The 19,615-nt window shown below is 36.8% G+C and overlaps 1 protein-coding gene across 6 annotated transcripts in view; it reads left to right on the forward strand.

The window, feature by feature from the left end:
- NBEAL1 (neurobeachin like 1) overlaps nt 1-19,615 on the forward strand; it is a 183,174-nt gene that overhangs the window by 111,850 nt on the left and 51,709 nt on the right. For all 6 annotated transcript variants that reach the window (XM_072617327.1, XM_072617329.1, XM_072617330.1 and 3 more), the window contains 7 exons: nt 3,129-3,304; nt 9,300-9,453; nt 10,346-10,474; nt 12,341-12,646; nt 12,742-12,891; nt 13,691-13,848; nt 15,371-15,495. In XM_072617327.1, the coding sequence (XP_072473428.1) occupies nt 3,129-3,304; nt 9,300-9,453; nt 10,346-10,474; nt 12,341-12,646; nt 12,742-12,891; nt 13,691-13,848; nt 15,371-15,495 (1,198 nt within the window). The remainder of the gene's footprint in view (nt 1-3,128; nt 3,305-9,299; nt 9,454-10,345; nt 10,475-12,340; nt 12,647-12,741; nt 12,892-13,690; nt 13,849-15,370; nt 15,496-19,615) is intronic.

Consider the following 19,615-nt stretch of genomic DNA (forward strand, 5'->3'; position numbering starts at 1 on the left):
GCAAAGGCATTTATAAAAAGGTATAGTAGAGAAATTGGGTACAAAATATTTCTCCCATAAACCTTGGTCAGACTATCCTACAAATGAAAGAATGGGCTGAAACTTTTAGAGTATAATGGTTGTGAAGAACTTGTGTAGGTATATGTATGAAAAAAGTAGCTTACAACTCCTGGACTGTGGAGCCTGAAAATATGTCCCCTCTTCAAAGAATTCTCAGACCTCTTGGGTGCAGTCTCTGGTGGGTGGTTTGCTCTGGTATGTCTAGTAAGTATCTGAGGCTGGATTCAAACCCATATGTTCCTGATTTCGGGTCCAACACTCTATGCACTGGGCTACTAGCTGCCTCTGTAAATGACAAGATTTTAAGAATTGATGAGTTACGTAGTGTGAGGCAAGGAACTTTAGAGTAGGAAGAGACTTCTGAAGCTGTGGTCCAGCAGTGGGGAAATCTGGGAGACATATCAAGGATAAACACTGAATGAAATTGAATAAAACATTTGAGATGCAAAGTGGTCAGAGACAATTGAGACAAAGGCATTTGTCACTTTTTGGCAATCCCAGTATCCTTTTCACATGCCCAAGTAACTCTTTTAGCCCTCTCCATCTGAAATCTAAAAGGACCCAGTCCTGGATCACTATCCAAGTTATGATAGTATTATAGTTATGTATATGTGTTTTTAATCTTCCTACCTTGATTTAAACTCTCTGAGCATGCTGTCTGTGGCTTGTTAATTTTTGTGACCCTTTCCCACCTCCAAAGCAGGCTATTTGCTAGGTGTACTGCCTTTAGAGAGCATGCACGCAGTATATAGTTAATGTTGAATGAATGAACAAATGCCATCTCTCTTCTACTCCAGCTAAACTGTCATAGAACATGGTTCATCTTCTACTTCTAGCTATCTACCTTTTTATTAAATATAAGCAGGAAAAAATTAGAAGTAGGTCCTACACTTCTCTATTCTTTGGAAAATCTGGTCTTGTTTTAATCATACCTGGAATGAGATTTCTGTTACTTTTTAGCTCTTTCTCTGTTACGTGTTATAGTCTTAGGTAATAGTCTTGCTTAAAAGATCCTGCGTTGTGAAGCTGAAAGCCCCTGAAGAAACACAATAATTTCTTAGGAAGAGTACAGACATGTCACTGTATGTATTTGTGTAGGTGTACATAGATCTCTCTTGAATTTTGAGTATTTTATGCATAATCAGTAAACAGTCATTTCTTAATATCTAAGTATTAATATTGAACTGGATATTTAGTAGACATCTAAAATCCAGCATGTCCAAAATGGAACTCATTATCTTTTCCCTCAAACACTCCCCTCTTCCTTACTTCCCTGTTATTCTCCTATTCCCCAGGCTCACAACCGAGATGTCATCCTCCTCACTCCTCACTCTCTCATCCAACCCCATATTCATTGAGTTACGAAGGCCTGTCGATTTTATCTTCAATATCTCTCAAATACACTCCCTGCTTTCTCTTCTGACACTATTATCACTCTGATGCAGGCCCTAATCACCTCATACCTAGATTATTGAATTAGTTTCCTCTTTAGTCTCCCTGCCTCAAGTCTTTCCCCACCCCAGGCCATCCTCCATGTCATACCGTTTACTCAGTTAATTCCAGTTTACTCAGTTAACTCCTTATTTAGTCAATCAGTAAACAGTATAGGCTTAGGTGATACCCCAGGAAGCCACCTCTTCCTATTGGACATTTCTCCATCATGCCCTCAGGATCCTCATCATCCTGAAAGATTATATCAGCCTTAGTATTTCATACATCATCAGTGGGACCCTTCTGATTTGAGGGTAGATTGAAGTGGGTCTCCCAAAACTTCCATTTAAGGAGGTTGCTATCTTTTCATCTCCCACTCAACTTCATTCACTTGGACTTCCCTTCACCCTTGTCTTCTCCTATTAGATTATAAGGTTCTTGAGGTCAGGGAAGACTATCTTTTTTTGTATTTGTATCACCAACCCTTAGTACAGTGTCTGGCACATAGTAGGTGATTAATAAATGTTTGTTGATTGACTTCTTGTTTACCATGTGCCAGGCACTGTGCTAAGTGCTGAGAGTACAGATTTAAGCAGAAAGGCAATCTTCACTCTGAGGAAGTTTACATTCTAATGGAGGGAAAAGGAGGTATGAGGGTGGTAGTAAAGAAGGTAGCAGAATGGGGCCATGGTAGCAAAAGTCAACAACATATCCTGGAGTGGAGTGAGACAGGACTGGTGTTCACACCTTCCTATTTTAGGAGTTTCTGATTGGAGTCATCCAATCAGAGGGAGAAAGCACAGTGGTGGAGGATACTTCTAATATGTGAATTCCAAGGTTGGAGTGAGCTTCCATTATGAAGAGGTTCCTAGTACATGCTAGAAAAGGTCCAGGGAACATCACCTTTAGGATCAAATTTAAAAAATCCTGAGTTGATCAAAGCCCTTCATAACCTGCCCTCTCCTCCCCTTGCAAACGTTTCCAGTCTTGTTATACCTTATGTACTCTCTCCTCCACTTATTCTCAGATCCAGTGACAGTGGTCTCCCTTTGTTCCAAGAACAAGATAATCCAGACTTGGAGCATTTTCCCTGGCTACCTCCATGCTTTAAATTCTTCCTTCCTCATCTCTGCTTCCTTGCTTTCCTGGCTTCCTTCAAGTTACAACTAAAATCCTGTCTTCTACAAGAAGACTTTCCCACCACCCTCCTCCCCTTATTTTTTTAAAAAATATTTTGTTTTCAACCTCCCCTTATTTCTAGTGCCTTCCCTCTGTTGATTATTTCCACTTTATCTTGTTTGTACATAATTGTTTGCATGTTGTCTACCCCCATTAGACAGTGAGTTCCTTGGAGCAAGACTTTTTTGGCTTTCTTTGTATCTCTTACCACTTAGCATAATGCCTGACACATAGAAGGCATTAAATAAATATTTACTGACTGCTGAAAGAGACAATTTTAGTGTCTTAATAAACCTGACTGCTCTAGTATTTCATTGAAAGTATTATGTAAAATTATACTTTTGATCAGTCTGTTAAATAAGCAAAAAACTAAAGTTTTTATGTTAAAACATATCTGTTTGTTTTTTATGAATTATTCTACACCAGAACAATTTTTAGCTTTGTTTTTTTTTCCCCAGAGATGTGAGGAAGAGCTCCTAGGATTAATGACAAGCATTCTGAGTTGTGTGATGTACAGGGGACTGGAAAGGTCAGATGACGCTGCTTGGATTGAAAGGGGCCAAGTGCTTTCTGCTCTGACTAAACCAGGAATCTCCAATGAGCTGCTTAGGCCTCCAGAGGAAATAAAACTGTGGTAAGCAATTAAGAAATGATTTCCATCTCACCACATCGTATTTCACAATTGTATCTAATATATCGAACATTTATTTATCTTTACTGTCTATACAGGAGGGAAAAAAATTGAGAGACTTAGTCCCCTGGAGGGACTTGATCACTTGACTCTTTCCTCTGTCATTCTGTAGGACTCAGAATAGGATCTTTTCCAGAGGAGGAATGACTCCCAAGGGAGAACCTCAATCTATGACACCTGAGGACCAATCAAATGATCTGGGAATCTTCAGGCAAATGAAAACAATAGGGCAACATGATTGTTGTTTCTCATAAAAGTATTCTCTAGAAAAGAGATTAGATTTTTGTTCTTTTTGACCCCAGAGAGTAGAATTTAGAACTAGTGAGTAGAAACTGCTGAGAGGTATATTTCAGTTCTGTGTAAGGAAGAACTTCTAGACAATTGGTATTCAGAAATGGAATGGCCTGCTTGGGGATTTGTTTTGTGAAGCTTGGATTTACTCAAAGGGCCAGACTTGAGGACCTAAAGGGCGACATGTGGCCTGGAGGCCAGAGGTTCCCCACCTTTTTCTAGCCTCATTATTCAGCCAAAAGTGCTCTCTCCAAAGTTCCCAGTGGTCTCTCAGTTGCCAAACCTAGTGACCTTTCCTTAAATTTCATCTTTCTTGAACTTAATGTAGTTTTTGACATTTTCAATCCCCCTCTTCTTGATATTCTCATCTCTAGGTTTTCAGAAAATTCCTCTTTCCTTCTACCTGACTGTTCCTTCTCAGTCTCCTTTTCTAGATCTTCCTAGGTCACTCCTACTAACTGGATTTTCCACAAGATTCTGTCCTGTGCCTTCTCTTTTCCTTCTATACTATTTTGTTTGGTGATCTCATCAGTTACCATGGATTGAATTGTCATTTCTGTTTATTAAATTATCTTTTCAAATCTACTTATCTAGCCCTGTATTCCTTACTGACCTCCAATTTCATATCTCCATTGACATCTTGAACTGATTGTCTTGTAGATATATCCAAAATGGAGCTCATTATTGTCATGAGTGAAATTTGAAAGATGAACTGAAGTATGCTTCTCTGAGCAAGATCTCATTTTATTTAAAGGGAGTTCTACTTGCCCACAAAGGGGTTAATGGCTACCTTTATTTCCAGCCAAAGACAAAGAATTGGAGATGCAACTCATTTTTATAAGCATAGAGCAAAGAACAGCACAGGGTAGGTGAGATTGAGGATAGTATCATGATTGGTTAGTTACATTGCTGGTGGTATGAAGAGCAGTGTGATTGGCTGGAAGTAGGGAATGAGCGACCAGCAGCAGCCTCTTTCTTCCTTCCTGTGACTAAGAAAAGTTCATTGTTTGAGTTCACCTGCAAGGCCAAAGACAGCAAACTAGACATCCTTGAAGGATAGCTTGATGGTGTACAAATATAAGACTCAACTCCCCTGTGTCCAACCTATATTTCCCAAGGATAGCAGAATTACTTGAGGTAAGAAGGGAACAGTGATTAGCAAGAGAAGTATATTTCTAAACTTAACCTATTACAAGCTAGCTGAATTCTGAACTGAGTTCATGACTTAAGCAGTTACAGGACAAAATCAATTCAATATAAATAGGAACAATAAAAAATTATACAAAATTGATTTAATCCTTTCATGATCTTTCCCCTCAAATCATTCCCCCTTCTAAAGTTTCCTACAACTATTGAGGATACCACCATCCTGTTCATTATCCAGATGTGCAATTTAAGGTCTTCTTTATCTCCTTACTCTCTCTCCCTTCACCCCCTCATATCCAATCTATTGCCAAGGCCTATCAGTTTTTCCTTTGTAATATCTCTCAGATATACTCCCTACTCTTCTCTGACACTGCTTCCTTTCTGATATAGGTCTTCATCTCCTCACACTTGGACTATTGCAATAGCCTGACTATCCGAGATTCTTCCCTACTTCAGTCCATCTTCCATTCAGCTGCTTAAGTGATTTTCCTAAATTGGAATTCCAGCCAATTTTAATAAATTCATGTCATCTCCAGGATAAAATATAAAATCCTTTGACATTAAACCCCTTCAAAATCTAATATGTACCCCCCTTTTCTAGTCTTCTCACACCTTGTTAACACCCTCCACTCCCACCCCAGGACTTTTCAATACAGTGACACTGGTGTCCTTGCTGTTCTTCAAGGTAGATTCTTTGTCTCCCAACTCTGGGCATTTTCTTTTCTATTTTCAAAAATAAATTTCAATTAATGTCTTTTGTTTCTTTTATCATTTTAGCTGTCCTAGGCATCTCCCTCCCCCTCTCATTGAGCCATGCTATATTAAAAATAGTATTTTTAGAGAGGAAAAAAAATCAGCACAACCGATGACATTGAAAAAGTCCAAAAATGTGCAATGTGTAACACCTGTGGACTTCCTATCTCTACAAAAAAGGGTACTCTAGCTGTATCGCTGAGACACAGCCCTAGGGAAGAAGGAGTGCCCAGTGAGTGCAGAAGCAGTGGGATGGACACCACTGGCTCTGGGCACTTAGAAGAGGGCAGAATTCTTGGTTTCAGTTGGAACTAAAGGAGTATCTGAGGCCAGATGCACCTTTCCCTATACCCCAGGGCTAGAAGTAATTAAAAAAAAAATAAACTGCTACAAATAAAAAAAAATGAGCAGGCAAAGTAGAAAAAATCCAGCCATGCATAGTTATTATGAGAATAGAAAAGACCATGGTTCATGTTTGGAGGAGGATACTGAAGCAAAAGAAGCCTCTCCTTCCCAAAGAGTAACTTTAAATGGTCACCCTGCCCAAAACAAAATCATAGAAGAACTTTAAAAAGACTTTAAATATCAAGTGAAAGTGACTGAGGAAAAACTGAAAAAGAAAAAAAATCCAAGAAAAACAAGAAAGTTACGAAAAGTTATGAAAAGAAAGTCAACCAACTGGAACAGGAGATCCAGAATCATAAGGAAGAAAATGACACCTTGAAAATTAGAATTGGACAAGGGAAAACCAGCAAAGAAACATTAAAACAAATATAAAAAATGAAGAAATAGAAGAGAATGTGAAACATCTCATAAAAAAACAATTGATATGGAGAATAGATCAAGAAGAGAAAACGTTAAGGATTATCAGACTACTTGAAAGCTACAATCAAAAAAAGAATTTTGATAGACTAAGGCAAGAAATAATTAAAGAAAATTGTTCTGAAGTGTTAGAACAAGAGTGGAAAGTAGAAATAAAAAAAAAAATCCACTGATCACTACCTGAAAGAGGTTCTAGGTGGAAAACCTACAGCAATATAATAATCAAATTCCAAAACCCCCAACTCAAGGGTAGAATATTATGAGTAACAAAAAAAAAACATTTTAAATATGGTGGTGCCACAATTAGAATCACACAAAACCTAGCAGTGGTGACACTAAAAGACCGCAGGTCTTGGAACACTATATATCGAAGAGAAAAAGAACTGAAGTTGCAGCCGAAAATGTGCCCAGCAAAGGTAAGCATGATCTTGAATTAAAAAAAGGATATTTAATGAATTGTTGGACTTTTGGGGTATTGTTGAAAAGAAAACACCTGAATTAAATAGATTTGACATATAAGATCCAAGAGAAATATAAAGTACATATCAAAGACTAATTATAGGGGACTCAATACGGACAGACTTTTTTTTTACCTTTTATATGAGGAGATGCAAAACATATGTTTGTAAGAAAGATTGGGGTAGACCTGAGTATGATACAATTTTAAAAGGTAAAACTATTTAGAAACAGGTAAAAAGGGTTATTGTTTTGTACAAATGAGGTCCAGGAGGAAGAAGTGACACAGAGAAATTAGGTAGGGAGGGAGGACTGGTAGTTCTGGAACCCTACTTTCATTGGTCATGGGTTTAAGAGGGTAGAAGGGTATAAAAGTCTTTTAAATTCCAAAAGAAATAAAAGGCTGAGAGGATGGGGAGAAGTTAAGGGAGGAATTTCTAGAGGGTAAGGTGAGAGATTAAGATAAGAGGGGGTAATAGAAGAGTGTTTAGATAAATGGGAATGGGACCATAAGGGAGGGATTCTGGTGGGAGGAGGGAGGTTAGGTAATGGGAGGGCAAGGTAGCAGGTAGAAGTAAAGTAGAGAAGTCAGAAAGGATAGTAAATAAGAGATACACATAAACATAAAATAAAGATCAGGAGTAGAATTTATTAGGGAAAAAAAGCGGGTATAGTAATGATGATTTCAGACAAAGTTAAAGCTAAATAGATTTAATCATAAGAGAAAAATAGGTAGACTACATTGTATATCAACCATATTAATCAACATTGTTTTAGACTATTTAAAATAATTAGTATAAAGATGGAATATTGCTATGTGGTAGGAAATGATGAGTTGGTGGATTTATAAAAATATGGCAAAACTCAGACTTGTCAAGGAAGAAGTTATCCACTCTTAGAGAAAGAGGACAAAGAAGTATAATACAATCTTGTACAGATGCATGTGAATGGATATAGTTATCTCAGTATATGTAAGTGTATGTATATGTGTTTGTGTATATATATGTGTATATGTGTGTATGTGTGTATCCAACCTTAATTGTACTGTCTTGCGGGGGAAGAAGGAGGAAGAGAAGAGCAAAGTAAAAAGCATGCAGCAGAGAACAAAAGAGAACTTACAAGGATGCAAAGACAGGATGGACAGTTCTGAACACGAGGAGTATTTATTATATAAACCTTCTTGAAATGAAAATTTGCTGTATATTTTGAATCCTCGCTTAAGTTTTGCTGTGCACATCACAATGCTTTTCCGCCCTCCTTTTCTTATTTTGTATTTAAGTTTGTAACATTTTTCTTATTGTGTGTTTAAATTTTTGTATTTAAATAAAATAAATTAATAAAAAACCCTTTTAAGTTTAATGTAATCAAAGTTATCCATTTTACCTTCTTTGATCCTCTCCATCTCTTGTTTGGTCATAAAATCTTCCTTTATCCATAGATGACAGGTGAAAATTTCCATGCTCCATTAATTTACTTATGATATCACCTTTTATGTATAAATTACATACTCATTTTGACCTTACTTTGGTATATAATGTGTGATATGTTGATCTGTATCTAGTCTCTGCTTAACTGCTTTCAAGTTTTCCCTGCAGTTTTTGTCATATGGTTATTTCTTGCCCCCAAAACTTGAATCTTTGGATTTACCAAACACTAGATTACTAAGATCATTTACTACTTTGTATTATATACCTAATTATTTCATGGCCCACCACTGTATTTCTTAGCCATTGCCAGATTGTTTTGATAATTACCATTTTGTAATGTAGTTTGAAATATGGTTACTGCTAGGTCATCTTCCTTCACATTTTTATTTCATTGATTCCCTTGATACTCTTGACCTTGTGTTCTTCCAGATGAATTGTGTTACAATTTTTTTCTAGCCCAATTGCTAGAATTGCTGTTTTTATTATATTGACTTGGCCTATCCATGAGCAATTAACATTTCTCCAGTTGTTTATATGTCTTTATTTGTAAGAAAAGTGTTTTGTAATTGTGTCATATAATCCCTGGGTCTGTCTTGGAAGATAGAATCCCAAGTATTTTATATCATCTATTGTTCATTTGTTTGAGTCATATTCAATTTTTTTTTTACCCCATTTTGGGTTTTCTTGGCAAAGATACTAGAGTGGTTTTCTGTTTCCTTCTCCAGCTCATTTTACAGATGAGGAAACTGAGGCAAACAAGGTCAAGTGACTTGCCTAGTGCCACACTACTAGTAAGTGTCTGAGGAAAGATTTGAACTTAGGAAGAGCAGTCTTTCTGACTTCAGGCCTAGCACTGTATCCACTGCAGTGGATATAACCTCTGCATTTATTTTAAATAGAATTTCTCTTATCTCTTCCTGCTGTGTTTTATTGATACTACATGGAAATGTTGGTGACTTTATATTCTGAAACTTTGCTGAAGTTGTTAATAGTTTTAGCAACTCCTTGTAATGATCTTTAAGAGGATTATGTTTTCTTTGTAGTTTGCTACAGAAAATGTTGGAGTGGGCAGTTGCAGATAACAGAGAAGCAAAAACTAATCCAGCAACTGCAGAAAATGCCTTCCGACTTCTGCTCATCATACAGGATTTTCTACAGACAGAGGGACTACTTAACACCAATCTGTGGACCGAAAAGGTGTAGTAATATCTATTGAAATGATTTACTTAGAGACTTTAGTCAAGTTTTTTTAATTGTGTGAGATCATTATTTTTTAAAGATAAGAGATATAAAGTGATACAAAGCAATTTATTAATTTTGATTATTTTACCAATGGGATTTTTCCTTTGGGCACTGATTATAAACTTTGTTTACAAAAACTTTGTTTTTCTTAAATTTTTTGAAATTTAAAATTTAACTTAAACATTCATTTAAAACATTTTGAGTTCTAGATTCTCTTAATCTCTCCAGCCCTCCTGTAGCCATTGAAAAGGCAAGCAGTATGATACCCTTTATACATATGGTGTCATACAAAACACATGTCCTCATTGCCCATGTTGCACAAACAATAACAAAACACAAGAAAAATAAAGTAAAAAATACTCTTCAGTCTCAGAATTAATCATTTCTCTCTCTAGAAGTGGATTGTATTTTTCCTCATGAGTCTTTTGGTATTGCCTTGGATCATTGTATTGATCATAGTAGCCAAGCAAAGTTGATCATTGTTACAATATTGCTGTTACTGTATACAGTGTTCTCCTGGTTCTGCTCACTTCACCTTGAATCAGTTCATATGTCTTCCCAGTTTGTTCTGAAGCCAGCCCCTCATCATTTCTTATAGCATAATAGTACTCCATTACAATTACATACCACAATTTGTTCAGCCATTCCCCTGCTGATGGGTATGCCCTTAATTCCCAATTGTTTGCTGCCATAAAAAGAGCTGTTATATAAATATATTTTGTATGTTTAGGTCCTTTCCCATTGACTATAAAGTTTTAACTGGGTTTCTGATATTTGTACTAATTTTGGGGGGATTATTTTCAGAAAAATAAAGATAACTTTATTTCTCAACTTTTTTTTATATTAGCTTTTAGAAGACATGATGCCTCTGTTTGATAGTCTATCCGTCTGGTACTCTGATAGCCCAGAGTGGGTGAAACTTTCTCAAATTCAAATCCACTTGCTTCTGGGATTCATTGGGACAGATAATTTGCAGGTTTGTAATTCTTAAAATATTAAAGCTTAGAAAATTCAAAGGCAGGTGTAAGAATCTGGACTAACACCTTGGTTTTCACAGTTTATTGCAGCCAATAAAATTTTCTTCGAAGTGATTAATAAATATATGTGAGGAAGATGCTCTATAGGTTTTATAGGACATGTAATTCTATTCACATCTTTTTAGTTAGGTATTACATCTTATGGGAAAGGAATTTTTTGACTAATTTTTTCCATTCTAATTTTTCCTTTTCAACCACTTATTTTCAGTATCTGTTTTCCAAGAATTCTTTCTGTTTAGCTTACGTCTTTATAAAGTCCTCAGAAAACAATGATTATGCAACTCCATCCTTTTACCTCTAAAATTTCTTTATTTTTGTATGATTGGTACAAAAAGACCAAAATTCACCTTTGTCTTTTAACAGAGTAGAACCCAGCTCTAGTAGAATATTTTATCACTAGAATTCTAGTAAGAGGTGACATACTAACTACATAAAATGTGACACATTTTTGAACAAGGGCAATGTGAGGATTTATTTTACTTGATTATGTATATTTGTTACAAGGATTTTGTTTGTTCCTTTTGGAACGGTTGTTGAGTGGGAGAGAAAATAAAAGCTTAATTAAAAAGTTAACTGAAAGAAGTTATTTGATTGTCTCAAGTTAATTGAAAAAGAAAGCAACCCAAGACTTAATTTTAAAATATTCTAATAATATTCTGGAAAAGGCTAATTTCCTTTGCCTCTATATAAAATGGAAAGTTTTACAAATTAAGCTAGTAATATATATGTAATATGGGTCTGGCTAGGAAGTTTGAAGATGTTGATAACCATAACATAATACAGCAAAAATGTCTTATTTGTCATGCATTCGAATCCATCCAGTTTTTAATTGAACTTGAGGGGTTTATGTTAGTACTGTATTAGCTTATGGATCTCCTCAGAGATTTGCTAGTTAAACTTACAAAACCTGAAAAATCTTGGTCTCTAAAAGACCATGGAGCCTGAATTCTTTTTTGGCTTAGAGTTGAAGTTTCTTCTTTTTTCTTTTTTTAAGTTTTTAGGTTTTTTTATTAAAACTTAAATATATAATAAGAAAAAACACATAAACTTAAATATTAATACACATATAAAATGAGAAAATAAAGAAAAATATGTCATATGCATAGCAGAATGTAAGAGGATTCAAAATATATAGCAATAAATTTCCATTTCAAGAAAGCCTGTATATTAAATACTATGCATTGTGTTGAGAGCTATCCATCTTTTCTTTGCTTCCATGTAGATTTTCTATTGTTCTCTGCTGTACAGTTTTTACTTTGTTCTTTTTTCCTCTTTTCTCCCCCCTCTTGCCCTTGGGCTACAATTAATTGTGGTTATATTTATACATAGATATAGATATATACGTACACGTATACATATATATATATATGTACATACATAAAGATATGCTTTTCCTAACAGAATAGAGATTTCTTTGCTGGAATATCACAGATAGTGTTAAAAAATGTTCCCTAATTTAGATTTTTCTTTTTCACAAAACAGAATCTGGCATACTTTAGACCAAAAATACTTTGAGGCTACTTTGTTTCATTTGCAGACTTTGAGCAGCTGTGACTTGTTCAATTCAGTGCTTTTATCTTTCTGTGATATTATCAATCCTAGATGCCTGTCAAGGAACTTACCATGATAAAAAATTTATAGTATTAATCGAAATGTTCATGGATCGAGAGGTAAAATCCTAGTATAGTTTTACTCTCTTAGAAATAGTCAATTGAAGACATCCATAGGTGTTTACCAATGGAGTTTTTCTTTTTAGTAGTACAAGTCTTATAGCCTTATCTATTTTTCTTTACATTGTCTGTTAGGTGTGTGCCATGGCATCAGCCAAGCTGAATACACTTCTTCAGACGAAAGTGATTGAAAACCAAGCTGAAGCATGTTACCTGTTAGGGAAGTTGGAACCTATTCTGAGCCAGTCTATCAAGGAACAGACAGAAACCTACTCATTTCTGATTCCCCTTTTTCGTACTTTGGTGTCCAAAATTTATGAGCTGCTCTTTATGAATTTGCACCTTCCCTCATTACCTACCACCAATGGCAGCCCCTCATTTTTTGAGGATTTTCAAGAGTACTGCAATTCAAATGAGTGGAAAATTTACATTGAGAAATATGTAAGTTTTAACTTTTCCATGAAAATTTAAAAAATTAAATTAGTTATGTCAGCATTGTATTTCAAACTTGGGGTCATTGTTCTCTTTTGCTCTAGATCATGCCATATATGAAGCAGTATGAAGTTCAGACGTTTGGTGATGGCTGTGAGTCTATGGCACTTTATTGGAAAGACTGTTATGAAGCCTTAATGGTCAACATGCATAAACGAGACAGAGAAGGAGGAGAAAGCAAACTCAAATTTCAGGTAATAATTACTTGATATTTTTAAATACTGCAAGTATTCACGTTGAATACAAACAATGTACAAAAGAACATGTTTGAGGAAAGCCAGTAGCCCAATCTTCATTGTGTGTAGAGTAAGTAATGTTCAGTAAAGCTGTAGAGCCTTAGTTTTTGCATCTATAAAATGAGTGGGGAGAGAAAATGGTCCCTGTGGTTCCCTCAAACTCTAAATTAATGTTCCTTAGTTTATAGACTGTACAGAAAAAGTCTTACACCTGTGAATATTTAATAATTTCTTTTGAGAAGAGAGGTAGGAGATTTAAGCCATAGTGAGCACTAAAATAACTGTTCCCAAAATGTAATTGATACTCTTTTAACAGATAGGAAGTAACTTATTAATATGGATCATTTCTAAATCACTTGTTTTATGTCAGTCAGACTACCACCAGCTTGTTAGAACGAAGATGAAAATTAGTTCCAAATTGCAAGAATTGGTACAAGTGAGAAGCAGCAGCATGCAGTTGAGGCAATTCCAACTTATGTGATATCATGTCGTGACATAGGGTTGACAAGATAGCAGATATCATTTCATTAGTAGAAATGACATGAAAGAAGAGGCATTACTATGTGCTTTGCCACTCTACTCAGAGGACAGTGGGGCCTTCCTGTCTAACTTGAAGCTGAAACCTTTCAGATGTGTTATCTTCTACATTAGAATGTGAGCTCTTTCAGGAAGCCAATTTGTTAGTGTTATAATGTCACACTGAACACTAAAAGTGAACTGCAAAATTATATTTAAAAGGCATTATTTTTTACTTAAGGATTTTTTTGTGGAACCATTTAAAAGGAAGGCACGTCAAGAGAACTTACGGTATAACAGTATGCTTAAACAACTTAACAGTCAACACTTAGCCACTTTGAGACAGTGGAAGGCAATCCAGCTTTATCTGACATGTGAAAGAGGTCCGTGGGCTGAGAGGTAGGCATCAATCATTTACCTTTTGATTTTAGAGTAGTGGTCCTCCATACATTTATCTAGTTATACCCCAAAAGAAAGGTTAAGTCTAGTCCATCATGAGTTGTTTCGTTGCTTTGTTTTCTCTTTGTGAATAGGAGGCCTTGAAATTGTAAGAGTGTGTGTGTGTGTGTGTGTGTGTGTGTGTGTGTGTGTGTGTGTGTGTGTGTAAGTAAAATATTCTTTTCTTGTTGTTCAGTTGTGGGGTCACACAGCTATTAGGTATTCGAGGCCAAATTTGAACTCAGATTTGAGAAGATGAGTCTTCCTAACTCCAAGCCTGATGCTGTATCTACTGTGCCACCTATCTGCCCCAAGTATTCCCTAGGATCTCTCCTAATTCTGACTTCCTGTCTTCCATAATACGGACTGATTTATAGACCTTGGACTTAAAATTTTGTCTTCTGTGTGAAGTAAGAAAGTAGTCTAGAGTACTTAGCCTGTTGCTTCAATTGGATAGTCTTTTGGGTCAGAGGTGTCATATATATCTTAGATGAGAGAGAAAAGGAAATGGTCAGGTCAGAGACTGAACTTCAGTACAAACAGCTATTTAAAGTGGTAAGATATGAAGGAGAATCCTTCCTCTTGATGCTCTCCATAATAACAATTCACCCTACCAGGTGTTTTATCCATGTTTTCACAAACATTGTCCTAACAGTCTTTAGTACCTTTTAATAATCAGCCTATTCTTATTAATTAAACATTTCCTTCCATTCAGATTTCATTGATTAGTTATTTTATATTTGTAAGAAAGCTTTTCAAAATTCTTATTTTAATGATAATAAATAATAAATTATTCTTATAGTTTGAAAAAGAAGTGTCTCCCAGTAAATAGGTATTTGTTAATAGTCTTATATACTTAAAGGCACAGGTAGATGATGCAGTGGATAGAGTACCAGTCCTGGAGTCAGGAAGACCTGAGTTCAAATTCAGCCTTAGACATTTACTAGCTATGTGACCTTTTTTGCTTCAATTTCCTCATCTGTAAAATGAGCTGGAGGAATGGAGAAACTACTCCTGTATCTCTGCAAAGAAAACCCCATAGAGGGGTCACCAAGAGTTGGGCGTGACCAAAAAACAACTGACCATCAACAACAATTACATATTTAAAACAACTTGGCACAGAGAGAGTCTATTTTCTTGACTTGAGGATGCTTCTAGTTAGGATGCTTAGATTCTTTCTTTTTCACAGTTCCTTGACTCAATATAGCCATTTCCATATGCTGACAAATTGCTAGAGTTACTGGATCTCTGTTTTGACATAATGTAATATGTTCTTCTGGTCCTTGGCACATTCTAGTTTCTTTCTGGCAATACTATTCTCATATAGTAATACTATATTATTTTACTTACTAATAATACTTTAAAGATGAATGTTTTGGTTTTTCAATGCTTAATCATTACCAAATGCAGTGCTACAGTTTTCAACTATATTTTCTTTATGTAGAATTCTCTGTATTGTCCTATCAATTTTTAATCTTCTTAGGAAACAGAATATTATTCACTGGAAACTTGCTAATGTGGAAAACTATTCTCGAATGAAGCTTAAATTGGTACCAAATTATAATTTCAACTCTCATGAGGAAGCCAGTGCTTTGAGGGACAACTTAGGTAAGTTTCAAAGTCTCTCTTAGGAACTGATAAGCTATTAACTGATTTTCTTAGTTAAATATTTTATATCTTAATACTATTTAAGACAGTATGCAATCTAATATGTTAATGATTGATTAATCTAGTATTCATTAACATGTAATATGATAATAAAAGATCTTTTGCATCTTTTCCAGATAAGATACTAGTCATGCCTCCCTAAGCTTGTGCTTGTAAAGATGTATTTTTTTTTTATTAATTTATTTAACTTTTAACATTCATTTTCACAAAATTTTGGGTTCCACATTTTCTCCCCTTTTGTCCCCTCCCCCCACCCCAAAACACTGAGCGTTCTAATTGCCCCTGTCTGCCAATTTGCCCTCCCTCCCTCCCCACCCCTTCCCTTTGGAAGGCAAGCAATTCAATATAGGCCAGATCTGTGTAGTTTTGCAAATGACTTCCACAATAGGTAGGGTTGTGTAAGAACTAATTATATTTCCCTCCATCCTATCCTGTCCCCTATTACTTCTGTTCTCTCTTTTGATCCTGTCCCTCCCCATGAGTGTTGACCTCAAATTGCTCCCTCCTCCCCGTGCCCTCCCTTCCATCATCCCCCCCACCCTGCTAATCCCCTTATCCCCCACTTTCCTGTATTGTAAGATAGGTTTTCATACCAAAATGACTGTGCATTTTATTCCTTCCTTTAGTGGAATGTGATGAGAGTAAACTTCATGTTTTTCTCTCACCTCCCCTCTTTTTCCCTTCACTAAAAAGTCTTTTGCTTGCCTCTTTTATGAGAGATAATTTGCCCCATTCCATTTCTCCCTTTCTCCTCCCAATATATTTCTCTCTCACTGCTTGATTTCATTTTTTTTTTTTAGATATGATCCCCTCCTCTTCAGTTCACTCTGTGCACTCTGTCTCTATGTGTGTGTGTGTGTGTGTGTGTGTGTGTGTTATCCCACCCTGTACCCAGATGCTGAATAGTTTCAAGAGTTACAAATATTGTCTTTCCATGTAGGAATGTAAACAGTTCAACTTTTGTAAAGTCCCTTATGACTTCTCTTTGCTATTTACTTTTTCATGCTTCTCTTCATTCTTGTGTTTGAAAGTCAAATTTTCTTTTCAGCTCAGGTCTTCTCATCAAGAATGCTTGAAAGTCCTCTTATTTCATTGAAAGACCAATTTTTCCCCTGAAGTATTATATTCAGTTTTGCTGGGTAGGTGATTCTTGGTATTAGTCCTAGTTCCTTTGACTTCTGGAATATCCTATTCCATGCCCTTCGATCCCTTAATGTGGAAGCTGCTAGATCTTGTGTTATCCTGATTGTATTTCCACAATACTTGAATTGTTTCTTTCTAGCTGCTTGCAATATTTTCTCCTTGATCTGGGAACTCTGGAATTTGGCCACAATGTTCCTAGGAGTTTCTCTTTTTGGATCTCTTTCAGGAGGTGATCTGTGGATTCCTTGAATACTTATTTTGCCCTCTGGTTCTAGAATCTCAGGGCAGTTTTCCTTGATAATTTCGTGTAAGATGATGTCTAGGCTCTTTTTTTGATCCTGGCTTTCAGGTAGGCCCATAATTTTTAAATTGTCTCTCCTGGATCTAATCTCCAGGTCAGTTGTTTTTCCAATGAGATATTTCACATTATCTTCCATTTTTTCATTCTTTTGGTTTTGTTTTGTGATTCCTTGGTTTCTCATAAAGTCATTAGCCTCCATCTGTTCCATTCTAATTTTGAAAGAATTATTTTCTTCAGTGAGCTTTTGAGTCTCCTTTTCCATTTGGCTAATTCTGCTTTTGAAAGCATTCTTCTCCTCATTGGCTTCTTGAACCTCCTTTGCCAATTGAGTTAGCCTATTTTTCAGGGTGTTATTTTCTTCCGCATTTTTTTGGGTCTCCTTTAGCAGGGTGCTGATTTGTTGTTCATACTTTGCTTGCAAGTCTTTTATTACTCTTCCCAGTTTTTCCTCCCCCTCTCTATCATGATTTTGAAAATTGTTTGGGCTCTTTAAGACCTTTTCCCAGAACTGATCCCATTGAGTGGTCTGGGATGTAGAAGCACTGACTTCCGTGTCTTCCCCTGATGGTGAGCACCGCTCTTCCTCAGCAGAAGGGAGGGAAGGAGAAACCTGCTTATCAAGAAAGTAACCCTCAATAGTCTTGGTTTTTTCCCTTTTCTGGGCATTTTCCCAGCCAGTGACTTGAGCTCTGAATATTCTCCTCACACCCACCTCACCTCCAGATCTGCCCAGCCCGCGCTTGGGGTCTGAGAATCAAATGCTGCTTCCCAGCCTCCGTGCTTTGGGCGGGGGCAGGGCTGCTATTCAGTGTGAGATTCAGTTTAGGTGCTCAGGTGGGGGCAGGGCCTCCTCATGGGCTCAGTTCCCTCAGGGGGTTTATGCAGAGACCTTCAACAATGGATCCAGGCTCCTGCCTGCTTGGGGAGCCCTGGTCTGCTCCCGCCTCCGCTGTTACCTCCCGAGGGGGCCTGAGTTATGGGGGCACCCCACTCCCCTTTCGACCCGCCAAAGAGACCCTCTCACCGACCCCTGTCACCTGTGGGTGGAGGGACCCGCGTGGCCGCTGGAGATCCCGTCCCTGAAGCCCACTTGGATCTTTTCCTCTCGGTGCCACGGCCGCGGCAGGGCTGTACTCAGCTCCCAGTCCCGGCGCCCAGTCTGTGGCGCGAAGGACCTTTTGCGAGAGGTTTGCAGGTCTCTCCAGAACAGAAATCTCCCTCGCTCCAACGTTCTGTGACCTCTGGGTGCAGAATTCGCCGTGAGTTACTTCTTTGTAGATGTTCTATGGGTTGTGGGTTCGGAGCTATGTGTATGTGCGTCTTTCTACTCCGCCATCTTGGCTCTGCCCCAAAGATGTATTTTTTAATCTAAATATAAGACTTCACATTTATTTCTACTAAATTTCTTCTCATTTGAGTCAGCATAATATTTTGTCAGTGTTTTTGATATACCGAGTGATTGTCATCTATCGTCTTCCCTCCTAAATCCATCTTTCCTTTTAGTTTTCCTGTTTTATGTTTATGGCATATCCATTTTCCTAGCCTCAAATTGTAACTCTTTATCATCTTTGACTCTTCCCTTTCCCTGTACCCCTTCATTACCACCCCCATATTCATCCCTATCATTCAATCTGTTCCCAAGTCCTGCCTCTTCTACCACAGTATCACATATGTTTGGTTTTCTCCATTCACGCTGCCAACACTCAAGTTCTTTATCACTCTTCAGGAATTTTGTGATGTTCTGCCAACTTTTTACTGGCGTTTCCTAGCTGCCATTCTCACCTTTCTGTAATTCATTCTTCTTCACACTTCTTCCTGAATAATCTTCCTAAAGCCACAGATCTAAGTTGCCAGCCTAACCTATGCAAAATCCTTAGGTTGACTCCCTTATCTCTGACTTACAGAATCTTTGTCTTCTATTTTTTTTAAATTTTCCTCATTATAAAATTTTAATTTAACTTAATTATCAAGTATGCATTTTCTTTCATTGGGAAAAAAGGAAAATAAAACCCAAGCAAAAGAAATTCCCATGTTGACCATGTCCAAAAAAACAAATGTCTCATTCTGCTCTCCAAGTTCATCACCTTCATCATGACTTGCCTGGAGTTGTGGTTAGTGTTAAGATCAGAGTTCCTAAGTCTTTGGAAGTTGTTGTCTTTGCAATATTTTTTTTTATTGTATAAATTGTTCTCCTAGGTTGTTCTCTTCACTTTGCATCAGTTTATATGAATCTTCTTAGGTTTCTCTGAAACCACCCCTTCTATCATTTCTTTTTCTTTTTCAGTATATAATTTATTTTTCAGTTCTTAACATTCACTTCCACAAGAATTTGAATTCAAAAATTTCTCCCCATCTCTCTCCACCCCCCATGCCCACCCCAGGACAGCATATATCCCATTCACCTCTTCCTCCAATCTGTCCTTCCTTCTATTACCCACCCTTCTTCCATCCTCCTTCCCCTCTATTTTCCTGTAGGACAAAATAGATTTCTATACTTCATTGCCTGTATAGCTTAATTTCCAGTTGCATACTGAAACAATTTTTAGCATTCATTCTTAAAAGCTTTGAGTTCCATATTCTCTCCCTTCCTTCAGACTCATCCTTATTGAGAAAGCA

Source organism: Notamacropus eugenii, chromosome 6 (genome assembly GCF_028372415.1).
Source record: "Notamacropus eugenii isolate mMacEug1 chromosome 6, mMacEug1.pri_v2, whole genome shotgun sequence".
Classification (NCBI taxonomy): domain Eukaryota; kingdom Metazoa; phylum Chordata; class Mammalia; order Diprotodontia; family Macropodidae; genus Notamacropus; species Notamacropus eugenii.